The sequence below is a fragment of the Gymnogyps californianus genome, chromosome 3, assembly GCF_018139145.2.
Source record: "Gymnogyps californianus isolate 813 chromosome 3, ASM1813914v2, whole genome shotgun sequence".
Lineage (NCBI taxonomy): Eukaryota > Metazoa > Chordata > Aves > Accipitriformes > Cathartidae > Gymnogyps > Gymnogyps californianus.
Window position 1 is genome coordinate 62,741,901 of NC_059473.1, and position 14,127 is coordinate 62,756,027.

General features: G+C 42.2%; 1 protein-coding gene across 1 annotated transcript in view; it reads left to right on the forward strand.

The window, feature by feature from the left end:
* Positions 1–14,127, forward strand: part of NHSL1 (NHS like 1) — a 184,640-nt gene that overhangs the window by 141,577 nt on the left and 28,936 nt on the right. Inside the window, exons 3-4 of the mRNA XM_050894254.1 lie at positions 8,787–8,914; positions 11,832–11,903. Of these exons, the coding sequence (XP_050750211.1) occupies positions 8,787–8,914; positions 11,832–11,903 (200 nt within the window). The remainder of the gene's footprint in view (positions 1–8,786; positions 8,915–11,831; positions 11,904–14,127) is intronic.

A 14,127-nucleotide genomic window follows, 5' to 3' on the forward strand; every position in this document is an offset into this window, starting at 1 on the left:
TTATATTAGCTGTGTGCAGTTGTCTAAGAAACAACAAATATCCATAAAAATGCTAGAGAAAAAGTGGAGAGAATGATTTGATTTTAATGCCAGCATCAAACATGCTTGCAGAAATTTAAATTCACTCGAGACAGTGATATTATTTTGAGCACTCTCCAGTGACAGCTTGTTAACAAATATAAAGTGTAATGGCTGTTGCATTTTGGTGCCATTAAAAAGGTTTTCTGTATGGCTAAATCATGCAGATTACCTGGGGAATTAAGGGTGGGATTAAATGTATTTGTTTTTTAAAAGCTTCAAGAAAAGGAAGAAAGCAATGATCAATGTGTTTGCATTGATTTAACCCTGTTAAAGGTATTTTCACATGGCAGAGTTCCTTTTAGTTTGGATCCTTCTTAAAGACTTGCATCTGATTTGGACCCTTGAAAATAAGTCTAACTGCATACTTGCTTTACTGTAATGTTGCACTTTCATGCCCCATTCTTGTGCTAGTACAAGCATCTGTACAGCTGAGCCCTGAAGCAGGTTAGAGAAGCCGGTCTGGAAGGATGGGCTTCCCAGCCTGGCTGGGTGTCCAGTTAGCATGTCAGGACACCCTTCCCAACGAGACAGTGAGCACTTGTACGTTAGAGAGAATAGACCTAACATAAATACATTTGGTCGCTTTCAGTAAGATTTCTGTGAAGTATCCATTCAACAGACTTCTCCATCACGGAGTCCAACAGCCCTCTGTTAGGGTTACCTTCATCCTGTGGAGCCCAAGACTTCCTTGTTTCTGGGAAACTCCACACAGCATCTGTCATTAAAAGCTACCTGTGTGGCTGGGCTTGGCTGCTTATTCAAGAGAGGGGACACACGTAACAGTCTTCAAAAAGTCTGATAGACCTCTCTTTTTACTCATCAGGTAAGAAGGCCTTGCAGTAAACGATTAAGTTTTGCCGGTGGGTTAAAAACTTGCCACTTCATATGGCACTTGCCTGTGGAAGAAGCATGTTGGGTACCAGTGTTCGCTGTCTCCAGGCTTGTCTTAAGCTTTTTTATATGTACTGATAAAAATAAAGATCTAGAAATAGCGATATAAAATTGCATTTTGGGGGAAGAGAGGGGAATAATAGGGAAGGTAGCTGGATTGGCGAAGGCTGGTATTAGCCAAGGCATCTAGATCGAGCTGTTGAGCAGAAGTTTTTTCAGCTGGACTGCCACGGTACTACATCTGTTGCAATTCCTGACCCATTAAAACGGGAGTCTGAACAAAACAGTGCACTGGATATATCACAGCTGAAGTTCATGAACTTGCTTTGCAGTCAGCATTGGTTACAGTTCAGTTGTTACACAAGTGCATCATTGCTGTGGCTTTACAACATGTTTTAAAGCTTTGATATAGAAGCACTCCCTGTGATAGTCAAGTTCTGCAGATGATATGGGGATTTATACATTTGAGGGGAATGGGATTTGATCCAAGCTGAATGAATTTTTGGGAGGAATATGAAGTGGTAGAGGCAAGCTGTCTGCCTCATATTTAGATCCAGGGACAAAAATAGATGCTGCATTGGAATTAAATTGAGCTGCTTTTTTCAAAGTCATATTTAGCATGAGATATTTGTCGAAAACAAGATTGCCTTCGTACAGCTCTGCTTTTATACAGCCTGTTTCATCCACACAGAGCGCTGTGCATTCTTATCCCCAGTTTACAAACGAGGGACTCGTAAAGAGGCACGGAGCGAAGGCAGTAATTTTAGTTAGCTTTACTAACCAAAGAGACCTTTGAACTACAGCGTCTGTTTTAATTACAGTCCCAGGCGTAATCATTCTCAACAAGCTCTTTATCTTGAAAAGTTACCTCCCTGAAATTCCCCGGTTAACTGCATAGTCTGCAGTTCCCCTCGTCTTATCCACGTCTTACTACAGTGCTGCAGGTAGGCAGAGAGGCAGCTGTGCCCTTGAAGAGGTCCCAGTTTGGTAGGTGTGCTCAGAGCATGTCTTGGTACACACCGGTGTGTCCAGTCCCACACAAAACCTACCTGTGGCTGTTACAATTCAGATGGTAACCTTTTTGCCTAGTATTTACAGCACGCTGTTAGGAAGTTGGAGATTTAGCCTGTGCTCACATCATCCTTAAAGAATTTAAATTAGTATTGACATGAAAAATACTTTCTTAACTTGCAGCACTTTATTTTAAGCAACTGTTGGATAAAAAGCACATAATCCTCAGAAGTAGAGATATTGAAATCCCTGTTACATTCTGCTCCTCATGAGAGAGATGCCTGCAGTGTTGGACCCGGCATTGGTCGTTATTCACATGGTGAGGATGAGAGTTAAAGAACCTCAGGTTCTTCCTTAGTTGGCTTTACCATGAAGTGCCTCACTATATACCCGCGTGCTGCGGCCAGAGTGTACATACCTGCTTGGACTCTGCATTTAGGAGGCACGTACACGAAATTTAGATTGTGTCGTGTCTGTCTGTAGATGTAAGTTCTTGACTGGATCTAACCTGAAGTGATTTGCTCAGATGCAGCAATGCTGGCTGGGGAATCCAGGTCTTTTGACACCTACACCTGTCTGTCACCAACCCATGAGGTCTTAGTTGTCTCAGCTGAACTGGAAAAACAAATTCAAAATATGCATGAAATAAATTAAAATTATATGCAGTTATTTTTCAGCTTTGAAACAGAAGGTTCTTCTAAAACAAAAAGCAGTGATATAGTACATATTGTGATTGTTAAAGTGCAGCATGACCTATGAAGTAATGGGTCATTTTTAAAAGTTTGCTTTTACAAGGTGAATGTATATTGTACTGCAGTCTGTCTGGTTTTAGGTGAAATTTTGAAAAGCTACTTGTAAGATAGTGTTTGTAGTTCTGACTTAGGGAGGAACATGGCTTGTTGGTATTTACGGAAAAAGGGCTTGGCTACAATGTTTGAAGACTTAAAAAAAAGATATCTGACCTCAGGGAGTAGAGCAATTTTCCAGTGATATGTGCAGTGAATGGATAAATGTGTTTTAATATACTAGTCAGCAGATTTATTTCTGTAGTTGACAGTTTAGCTGACTCTTGCAGTTACAGCCTCTCTCTAGTACAAAAAGGAAAGAAAAAAATCCCCCTCTACAAAATACAAGTTACAACATGAAAGGCTCTGCCAAGAAGTCACCCTGGCTTTAGCTGAGATGGTTTTTCAAGCATGCAGATGCAGCTGTCAGCTCATCGCTTGTCCCTCCTTGCTGACAAGGAGACACCAGGGGATGGTGCAAAGGCAAGCGAAGCGTGTGCTGGTCTTTCCCCTTTCTGCCTCTGCACCGGGGAGAGACTGTCTCGGTGGCTTTGGGCAGCTCTGCTGAGTGGGCAGCATGTCTGCTCCTCTGGGAAGCTGCCTCTGGTCCGACTGGCATTTTCTCTTTGGGTTTTAGTGATTGGTCTCGAGTTCCAGGTGTTGTTCTTGGATACGAGGCAAATTCAGATGTTTCTGAGACATTATCTTTCTGCCTTTCATTGCTTGACCCATCCAGTGGGATGGCTAGTTATGCCAAGCAAGTTGGAGCTATTTAGATGTCTGAATAACCTTGATGCCGAGTTTCTAAGTTTATGCTTGTGAATATCGTGGTAGTTTAATTCTTGAACCAGTGTCTTTACTGCTTACTAATAACTACTTAGAAACACAGAAAAGTGGCTTTTTTATTAAACTCTTTAATACATGCTTGCGAGAGTGTGTCTGAGTGTGTATGTGTAGATGTAGACAGCTACAGAGCTTAAGGCCTGATCCTGCAACAGTCACGTGAGCAGTGTTTACTTCTATGAGTAATCTCATTAGGGCTAATTTAGGGAGTGATGGCTGTACATTCAGGCCTGAGGCGTGGAGGACTGGTCCAAGGTGGTGGCAGAAAGCTGTGGCTCTGCGCTGCTGCTGGGGCTGCGCCTTGGGGAGATGTCCCAGGCTCAGATGGGATCCAGCCCTGAAAACCAGCACCTGGAGCCTTTCTCCCTGCAGCCAGATCAATACAGGGCGCCCCGACCCTGGCAGGCTAAAGAACAATTTTATGAAGAAGCTCGTGAACAATGACACCTAGTCTTGCGCAGTTCATTTACAATTCAAAAAAAAAAAAAATTACGGAAAACTTCTGAAAACGACCATGAATCCATCTCCCTCTGACCAGTTCTGCAGCTGGCAGGGCGATGCGTTTTCCTTCATATAAAATTCAAGATACTGTGACTAGTTTTAGTGGTAGGAAGCTCAGCAGGTACGAAATGTTACCAAAGTCAGTTAAAGGAGGGGAAAGGAGCCAAGGCATCCAGTCCCCTCCCAGCAAACCCAGCCTTCCTTCCGTCACGGAGCAGTGCAGTGTGTAGGTCTGACTAAGCAGACAAGGTAAACATTAATCCTGGTTTTCCACAGTAATACCATGTCAGACGAATTACTGAGGTATCAGTGCTGTGCCTTCTGTTCACTCCGGTGATTTGTGGCTCAAATTATCATGTAAGAATATGGTTTCAAGTTGTTGGAAAAGCAGTAAATCGCCTTTGTGTGCGAGACTTGCTACTGTGTGTTACCAGCTCAGGGTCAGATGCAATTACATGCGAGTTCCTCCTATAAAATGAGAGGAGATCTGGGCTGAGAGGCCTTGGAGATATTTTCATAGACTTGGCCTGACTGCCTGTCACAGAGGCCATAAGATTTTACATGAAGAGGTCGAGTTATTCATAACAGTGTTGAATTCAGTGCCTGTGGCTCAAAACTCTGGTGCAGAATCACAGTCAGGTCGGTTGAGCCCTCGCTCTCAGCATCGTGCTGCTGATACCTGCCGGTTCCCCCGCTTATTTAGCAGGAGAGAAGAGAGCTGAGAAGGGTGATGCACTCACCTGCTGTCGGTGAGAAGCACATCCTCAGCACACTTCTGTCTGATGCCAGGATTTAGCAAACCCTGCGGTAGTGCAATCCCGAGCAGACACACAAGTGGTTGGGTATATGGCAGCGACTTGGACACAATGGTATCGCGCACTGACAGCTTTAACTTGTTTTGTTCTGTCGTGCATCTCCTGAACTTCGTATCTACCCTGTTCTAATAACTGTGGAAATGATGAGGGGACCTTTAAAAGGTTTTTGACCACATTTCCCATGCACTTTCTTCATGCTTAACTAAAACCACCCTGTGAACAGCAAAACTCAACTTCAGGTAAAATTTCCTTCTCTAGGAAGGGTTTAACTCGTACCATGTAAGTGGGGATAAATTACATTGTAATATAATCTGACTGCTGTCATTTTTAAGCAACATTTATAATACAGAGGAGGTTTTGAAATTTAATGTATCACTAGTACAGAAGGAGATGGACAAGAACTAATTTATGGTTTTACCTAGCCAGAAAAACACTGCCAGGGCAGCAGAAGATGACGGGCAGCACCCTTGCACACTCAGTCCCAGAAGCAGTCGGAGGATGAAGGGGAGGTAGTTCCAGCCTTCATGCCATGGCACTACCCAGTGTAGCCACTGATCGCAATTGCCAAGGCAGTGGCTCTTTCGATGGCTGGGTGAATCGTCAGTGTTTGTGTAAAGAAAACTGGTTCATCTGGGGCACAATAATATTATTGCACATTTCAGATCAAATACACGTAAGATTAGGACTTTGAGCTTGACTGCAGCACGTGCTGCAGATTTGAACTGGCAGGCGCATCCTTAGGAACGGGTGTTTGTGTCCTGCCTGATGCAGTCTCCTGGGGTTTGCCCTGGCAGTTCTTTGGCAGAAATATGGAAAGGCTGTGCACGGTTTTGTATATTGGATAATGTGGGTAGTGGCAGCCCTGCCGCTGGGTCCAGCCAAGAGTGTGTATGTCCGTGGCTCAGCTAACACTAACGTATTGTCACATTCTTAAAACTGAAGATTTTTAATAACTGGAACTAGCTGTATTCTTCTGTTACCTAGTCAGCTTCAGTACCGAAATCTCTGGAATAACATGCATAACTGTTAAGAACTTTTTCACTTAACTCATTGTATAGTGCTCCTCTCTGCTTGGGGTTATGGGAACAGGACAAGATATTGCTTCTCTGGGAAAAAGAGAACATGTCTGGAGTCTTTCCTAGAGTAAGTATTTCTAGCTTCTTCATTGGTATTTTTTACATAAATAAAAACCTTTTATCTGAAAAATAAAAACCTGATTCTTTACAGAAGACCATGTGCACCTTTAATAATAGTGATGAGATGGGGGGGAGTGTGCTTCCAGCTAGAACAGTTTTTAAACAGAAGTTGCCACCCTTGGTCTGGCAGTGACAGTAGCTTCAGTTAGATGCAATGATTGACCTTGTGTTGCACTTGTGGGCTGTTGCAATGTGAAGTAAAAGTTACCTGCCTAAAACCTCCGCTGAGGTTTGGCCTTGAGTGCCATCCACGGTGTGTGTTTCCTGCTGTGCTGCAAAATGTACGGTGACAATACCTAAATAGAAAAGCTGTTCCTGGGTACAGATCCCTTTTTTGTTGCTGTGGTTCACCTGGCGGTTTGTAGCAGTTCTCTTGGCTTCTTCAGCAACGTCACTGCAATAACTTCTGATGTTACATGAATCTTGTATTGTGGACAAATGGAGGTTGCGAGCTTGACAAACTGCCAGTTCTTTATTGTCAGTCCACTTGAACTTGTGGTGGACTTGAGACCTTCGGTGTTGACTTCCTTAAGTTTTTGGAGCTCTTCCGGCCTTCATGAAGTGCACTATTCATCATCTTCATCTCCTTGGTTAGGAAAATAAATAAGGTCAAGTAACTAATATCAGAGCGTGCATCTATCACGCTGCAGAAGAGCCCGTTGCCCTTGGGGCGTGCCATGATGCCTGATGTTGGAGAGTCACAGGAGTGGCCAGCCAGGACCCTGGGCCTTATCCCAAGAATGGGAGGAAGAAAAACCACATTCTTACATACCCCTTAGGTTGTATTCATGTTTGTTTGTGGTGATCTAGTGACTGATCTGAAGGTAAAACTTGCAGTGTCTAAGTTAACAACTTAGCGTGTTAACCCACGCTACAAGTTGACGCAAGTCTTTGGGCTGTCTTGTTCTGCCGCAGCCCGCTTATCCCTGTTGATTTGTAGCTCAAACCGACAAAGAGCTCATCAGGGTGCTCACGTTTGTGAGTGTTATGTGCTGGATCTGGCTGGATCCAGTGCCAGATTTGGGAGGGCTGTGGAGGAATTTGTTTTACTGCGGTTGCTGGCAGTCATTTTTCATCCCTCTCCTGAAGTACGGCAGCTGTTTGCCAGATGTGTGCAGTGTCGGCATGCTCACACACATGAAACAGGTAAACGGGGTTACCAGCCCTCTGTTCCTGAGATGTAGCAATTGATCTGGATCTCAAAACCCACCACCACGGCCCTTGCTCCTTGAATTGAGAGAGAAGTGACAGGTTCATGCCATACTGCTCTTTTTGACCCCATATGGAAACATGTGATAGGCCAGGACGTACGTCTGGCTCTGATGGAAATGGCTAGTTGTCAAAGTGTAAGCTTGCCTTCTCGCTGCGCGTGTGCAGATACAGGGGAGTTCGCACTGATTAAATCCTCATAGAGCTGTGGTTGCTCTCGGTCAGTTAACCCATCAGCACGGAGTCCTCCAGACCTCAGTCTCAGAAGCATCTGAGTATAACAGACGACACGTATGCTGGAGTTGCAAATTCTAACTCCACTTAATCATTTGCCAGGCAAAAGCCTCTCTAAAACCTTGCCCTCAATATAATCATTGCATGTTTTCCATTTTAAGGCGTATTCAAAAGATCAAGATAGGGAGACAGATGATAAAATCACAGAAAGTCTTTCTCCACCAAGTGATGAGAAAAGCGCTTTGTGTCATGATAATGCCTGTGTATTGTGCAGAAATTACAGTTCCTTAGACAGAAATGTGCCAAATACTTAATTTTCTTTTTGCTTTCCTCATTTTTCAACAGATTGAGATATCTGTCTCTGGAAACGTAAAGCTAACAGTTTGACTGGGCTGATGAGTTTGGTTGCTGCATCTTGAACATTTAATTTTTCCTTATGCTCTGGCGTCTGCTATTCTTTAGCACAATCACACTGAATATCAATTAGGAGGCGGGAAGATGATTGTGGAAAACTTGGGTGAGGGGGATGAGATGCTGACTGGGATTTTGGCCGCTTTGAGTGGGGATGCATGTTTGCTCTGAATTCTTTCTGAACTTTGAAAACACTTCAGTATTAACCTACACGTGCTCTGCAGCGACATGAGATTTTGAGATCCCCGTGATTTGCATTCCTCTCTCCAAAATCACAATAAATGGTCTCTTCCGCGGGCAGGAAGACAAGACAAGTGGTCAGTGCCAAAGTTATTTAGCAGATGGTGCTTGAGTAGTGAGCAACATCATCATTTCAAGTGTAAGGCACATAATGGATGTCTACCGGCCTGGCAAATGAGACCCCCGGTGTTACTCACGTGCTTCCGTCTCCCATCCTGCAAGATGCTGCCATCTGTCAAGACACCGAGCCAGGCCTCGCTTAAATAAATAAATAAATCCATTTCCTCCTTCTTTCCAAAGCTCTTGCCATCTCCTGGGTTAAATAAAAGCCATGTGTATATACGCTATGTGTGGGCTTATGTATATAATATATGCGAGGGAGGGGGAAATACAGATACCAATATGAGAAATGCACCTTTGGGTTCTGTTACTCGGGACAGACAATGATAATGCATGGTAAACATTTTCAGGAAAATATTGTGTACTTGTGTAAGTGCCGTTGTACACCAAGTGTAAACAGTAATGGCTCTTGTCATGAATTAATCTCCTCTTTATCTGTCTTTTGGCAGAGTGTGACAAGCTGCGGCGGGATGGCTACCGGAGCTCGCAGTATTACTCTCAGGGCCCCACCTTCTCCTCGTCCTCCAGTGGAATCTGTGGAAGTTACCAGGATGATTATGAAGAAATTGAACAAAAGGTAATGGTGGGGGGCAAAGTGCTGGAAAGAATACATGCCTGGTGTGGTTTAATTGCCTACCATAACATTGTACAAATAAGGCAGGATTTTTAGAAGACTGTAAAGATGCATATTCCTTTTAATTACTGTGATATTAGGTCCTCTGACTTCCCTAGTCTCTTAAAAATCCCAGTTCTACCCGTGCATTTACATAAAGTTCCCACTGGCAAAATACAGGTGTGAAAGCCAGAAGGAGTTTGGTAGTGTTCTGGAGGGAAGACCCCAGCAAGGGTAGCTGTTTTGAATCTGTTAAGTGTTTACACTCAAGTAGCAGGAAGAGCTATTAGCCAGCCGTCAGTGTACTCCAATTGTAACAGCAACATGTGCACGCTTTGAATTGCTAATACAGGCAGTTATGCAGTGTCGTTAGGTAGAGGCTTTGTCCTCATGCATCACAACTGTTTGCGTAAAGGCATCCAGAAGAATGAAAGATTGCCCCACTAAATTGGGTTTATCAGCTTTCTTTCATTTTGCTTCATGGTTTTCATGTTTATATGCCCACATCTGAACTCCGTGTATACTTAGCTTAGAATCTAGAAATGAATTAAGCAAATAAAGAGAGAAAGAGAAGGGACATTTGAGCAAAAATCCTAAGAAAGTTTTCAAGACATATTGTTATATATACGTCAATTTATGTACACTTCAATTACAGAACTAGTAAGTTGCGTTAGTGTTCTAAAGACGAAAAGAAATTTTGCTCCCCTGTCATTCCCTTACCCTGTTGTGCCTGTGGGCTCTGAAAGAGAAGCTAACTTTGGTGCTGGGGGAAAGGACATTACTGCTGGGGTGGACAGCAAGATGAACCGGAGCCTGGCTGTCCAAACCTGAAATGCTGGAGCTCCTGGGATTTTCAAGATAGATAATTCTAGAATACTTTGCCACAAACTGTTGCTCAGAGAGTGGGAGGATATCCTTGATTGTAACGCAGTTTAATTTCTTTGCATCGTTACTAAACCATATGTGCCTCTGTAGCATGGACCAAATAACTCTGTCTCTACACAAAGTGTGCAAATCCTGAGAACTCACTTTAAAGGGTACAGTGTTTTCAGTTCTGTCCTCCATGGTTTTTAATCACATAATAAAAGGTGCTGTGGAATATGTACAGTCTTTCATCCAGGTGGTGATTGCATTATATCTGTGTATTGGCAGGAAATGTTAGAGCATCTTGTTTAGCTGTGTGTGATATGTACTGGCAGTGAGCAGAGAATGTAAAGCACATTCATACTGTTGAATGCATTATAATGACAATTTGCAAAACCTTACTGAAATCAGTGGAATTATGATTTCCACTGGGGAAAATATTAACACAATTTTTGTTGCTATTAATGTACTTCATATATATGCATACATATATGTTACCAACTGGTCTTAGCCAATGCTGTGCAGCATATGACCATCTGCACGTATGTAAAACTAATGTAACATTTAAAAAATGTAAATACGCTTTTTTTTAACAATTCGAATGAGAGCGTATAAGCATGGGTGAGCTGTCGTCCTTATCTTGGTTAACGTTTTTCTGGAGTGTTAATGTAACATGTTACTAACAATTTCTGTGCATTCTGAAAAAAATTAATGCAACTAATTATGCTTCAAGGGTAGGGATAGCACTTCCATTTCAAATCGGAATAGTTTCCTTTAAATATTTTTAGCTGAAAGGATGATTCAGAGCTGTGGAGAAAGATAGTGGCCAAACTGACAGTCGTGGATGTTACTGATTATCTCAGAACCTCAGCCTTAACCCTGCTGCTCTTATTTGCAGCTCAGAAAGGCATTAATCCCTTGTAAAAGGTAGCATGATTCTCCCTTCATATTGTACAACTGAGTGTTTAGTGGTGTCCTTTGACCACTATCTTTGTTTAATTGGCTTTTTTTGTAATGGCCTAAAATTTTACTCTTTTTTTAAATGAACTCTTACCACAACAGACCTCTGAACTTGAATTATAATCCCGCTGGTAAAGTGCCAAGTAATTCTAGTAAGTCTTATGCCTTGAGCGAGTCATATTTCAGCTGTCAGAAGAGTTCTTCAGTAGCAGTGTGGAACTGGGGTCACCAAAATCCCGTGATTCAAAATGTGAACTTCTCACCACTAGATGAAAGCTTTGTAGCTTTGATGTCTATTCAAAGCAAAAAAGCCAACATTTAAATTCTGTACATCCACTACTTAACAGTTGAAATTTGAGAACAGCAGAATAATGATGGATGGATGAATAGCTATTTACTGTCTGGAGATTTGCTTCGAAGTTGACATAATTACCAACTTGCAGAAAAACTATGTTTTGCTGCATGGCGATTTCACAGAGGAAACCATCTTTCCCTACTCTTCTTAATCTGCTTTAAAAAAAAAAAAATGTAGCCAGATATTCCACTTCTCTGTCTTTGCTGGAGACCTAATATGAAACCGTGGCTAGGTGATGCGAGAGGATGCCTTGATCCACAAACATTCTTATGTTTTGTGATACAAAATGAAGTTCTTGGAACTGCCCTTTTACTCTTAGGTTGATTCTTACAAGTTATATTAATGGAGCACAGACCAAGCTCTACTGCAGTGTATTTCTGCTGATCCTAATTGAGTTTGTTGGCGATTAAACTGATTTATCTGGGTTTTACATCTCAGTACTGTGACCAGTGTCCTTCTCTCTCATCTCTTACTGCTATTGATGCGACTTGGGAGCTGTTCCTGTCCTTCCGTATCACTCAGCTTTCTGAGTGTCAAAGATGTACTGAGATGTCGCTTTCAAACTCTGGTTCCCCTTATATTCTGAAATGTGTACATTGTGTATATTAAATGTATTTGTCTTTTGTGTGTTTTTTTCCTCATTCTTTTTTCTTTCCCTTTTTATCACTCATTCTCTTTGTTTCTTTTTGTCTTGCTCAACAGTCTAGTCTGTTAGACTGCATCTCTCAGTCTTGCATTAGCGCCTGCTGTAACTTGGTTCCCTGGAGCAAAAAGGTACCTTGCCCACGAGTGGGACCATCCAGCTGCCATATCTGCAGCTTGATGTTACTTGTAGCATTTAGCATATATGCAATCTTACTCTGCTCTTAGCCTTCAGTCGTTACCTGCTTCTGTTTTCTGTTTTAAAAAAAAAAAAAAAATCAACTGCTCAACAGAAGAATGCCATGCCAGGTTTGTTTCCTTTATTTTTCCTCATTACTCCTTCTTGTCTGCAGTCCAATATCCTCTGTTTACTTGGTTCACTGAAATTTTTTAACTCCTTTTTGTCTATTAACATTTGCCTCCTTTGAAACCCCTCTGCCAATGAACGCTGTGTTTTATTTAAATGGCTGCTTCATTGGTTTTTAATTAGCCAAGGAAAACCTTTACTAATTTGGAGTAATGTATTTTTCTTAAATGATGAATGTGAGCTACAGAGAGTACTTGCTCCCAGGCATACAGTATATCATGTCTTTATTTCATCTATGAAAATGTTTGTATGCCAGAAACTCATGGTATTTTTCCCCAGGTCCTGTCATTTGGCTTATGAACTTTGCCTTGATACAGTCTGTTAAGCTTCGGGTGCAAAAACATTTATTTTGCTTATTCATGGGGAAAAAACCCTGTATTTTCACCGCTGTACTCAGCCAAACTGTTGGTTGTCTCTTCAATATCTGCAAGAGACTGTTTAGTATCTTAAGTGAAAACAAATGCATTAACTGTATTGGCTTGAGGGACTTGAGGAGGTCTAATTCAAAATTTTGCTTGGCGTTAAGAGGGACTAAAGCAGTTGGGCACTCCAGTTTGGAGGTGGGAACGCCTGAGAGCGCTAAGGCATGGGCTCTGGCAGAACTGGAGATACTTTTAGGTGGTGGTGCCCTCAGCTGGCCTCCCTGCCCCTCTGCTGCAATTGCATGGGGGTGCTCTTGTAAGCAGCACATGTGTTTTATACTGCTTCACATTACTGCTCAATTTACTGAGTTGAAACAGCAATACAAAGCATAAAATGCCAAAGCGTAAGGAAGTGAGTACAGAAACTCTTTGAACAAACAAAAGAGGGTAATTCTTCACTCACCACATACTCACACTGTGCAGCTGCTGCAGGAATTGTGGATGCTGAAAGTTTACGTGGGTTCAGAAAGCAACTGGGTAAATTCTTGGGGGGAGGAGGGGAGGACTCCATCCAATGCTGGGAGAATATTCAGGGGAAGGTATCCACTGTATGCATCCTCTGATTTAATTTCGCCTGTATATCATTGATTGGCCATTATCATAAGGCAGATACTAGGTAGGCTTTTAGGAGCTCTGAACTGATGCTGTACAGCTCTTCTTATGTTTTTAATCCCATTGCAACAGAGTAGAGGAAGAAGAAAGGAACACTTCTGTAGTGCTGGTTAAGGTGATAACTTGCTTGATGGTCAGTAATTTCTGCTTACAAAAAAAAAAATCCCTTCCTTACTGAGACAGTGAAGGTTATGAAGTGGAGGATTTAGTAGGATAGCAAAGTTGGCTAGTGCAACTGAAGATCTGTGTGTAGAAGTAATAAAAGGGAATATTCTACGAAAATTGGGGGAACTAGACTGAGGACCTTGGTCTGGAGGACACCAAATAGAGCAGGACATGACTAATTCAACTTAAGTGTAAATTAATGTAAATTTATCATGTGGCAGTGTTCCATAACACAGTGTGAAACCTCGCAGGTTGAAGCAGGCACATAAAGTGACATTCTCAATTGACCAAGAAAGAGGAATTTAAAGGTTTGGGGCTTGGGTTTTTTTTCCCTGTTATTGATTGTCTTGATCCCTTTCCATTGGGTAAAAGGGCACGTGAAGCCATCAGACCTAGTAACAGGCTGGAGAAGAAATAGGATGTTGGCAAATAGTAATAGACAGATGAATTGATATGGCTGCTGTCCGCAACACTGATATTCCCCCCCCCCCCCAATTTTGTTTTTCTGAGAAATTATAATTTTAGAAGTGATTGCAGTAGACAGGTAAATGACATGACTAGAAGTTTGAAGTTCCTTTGCTGAAAGGTAAAATTTGTGTGGATTGAATTTTCTTCCTGGAGGTCCCATCTTTTTTCAAACAGTGTAGTATAAACCCCTGGAATATAAAAAGATTAAGAATACACAGGGTATTTAGGCAGAGCGTGCTGTGAGATACACGGCATATACTCACTTGTCATCTGGGACCTCTCAAATAGCGTGAATGTGCTGAGATAGTGAAACCCTTTTGTT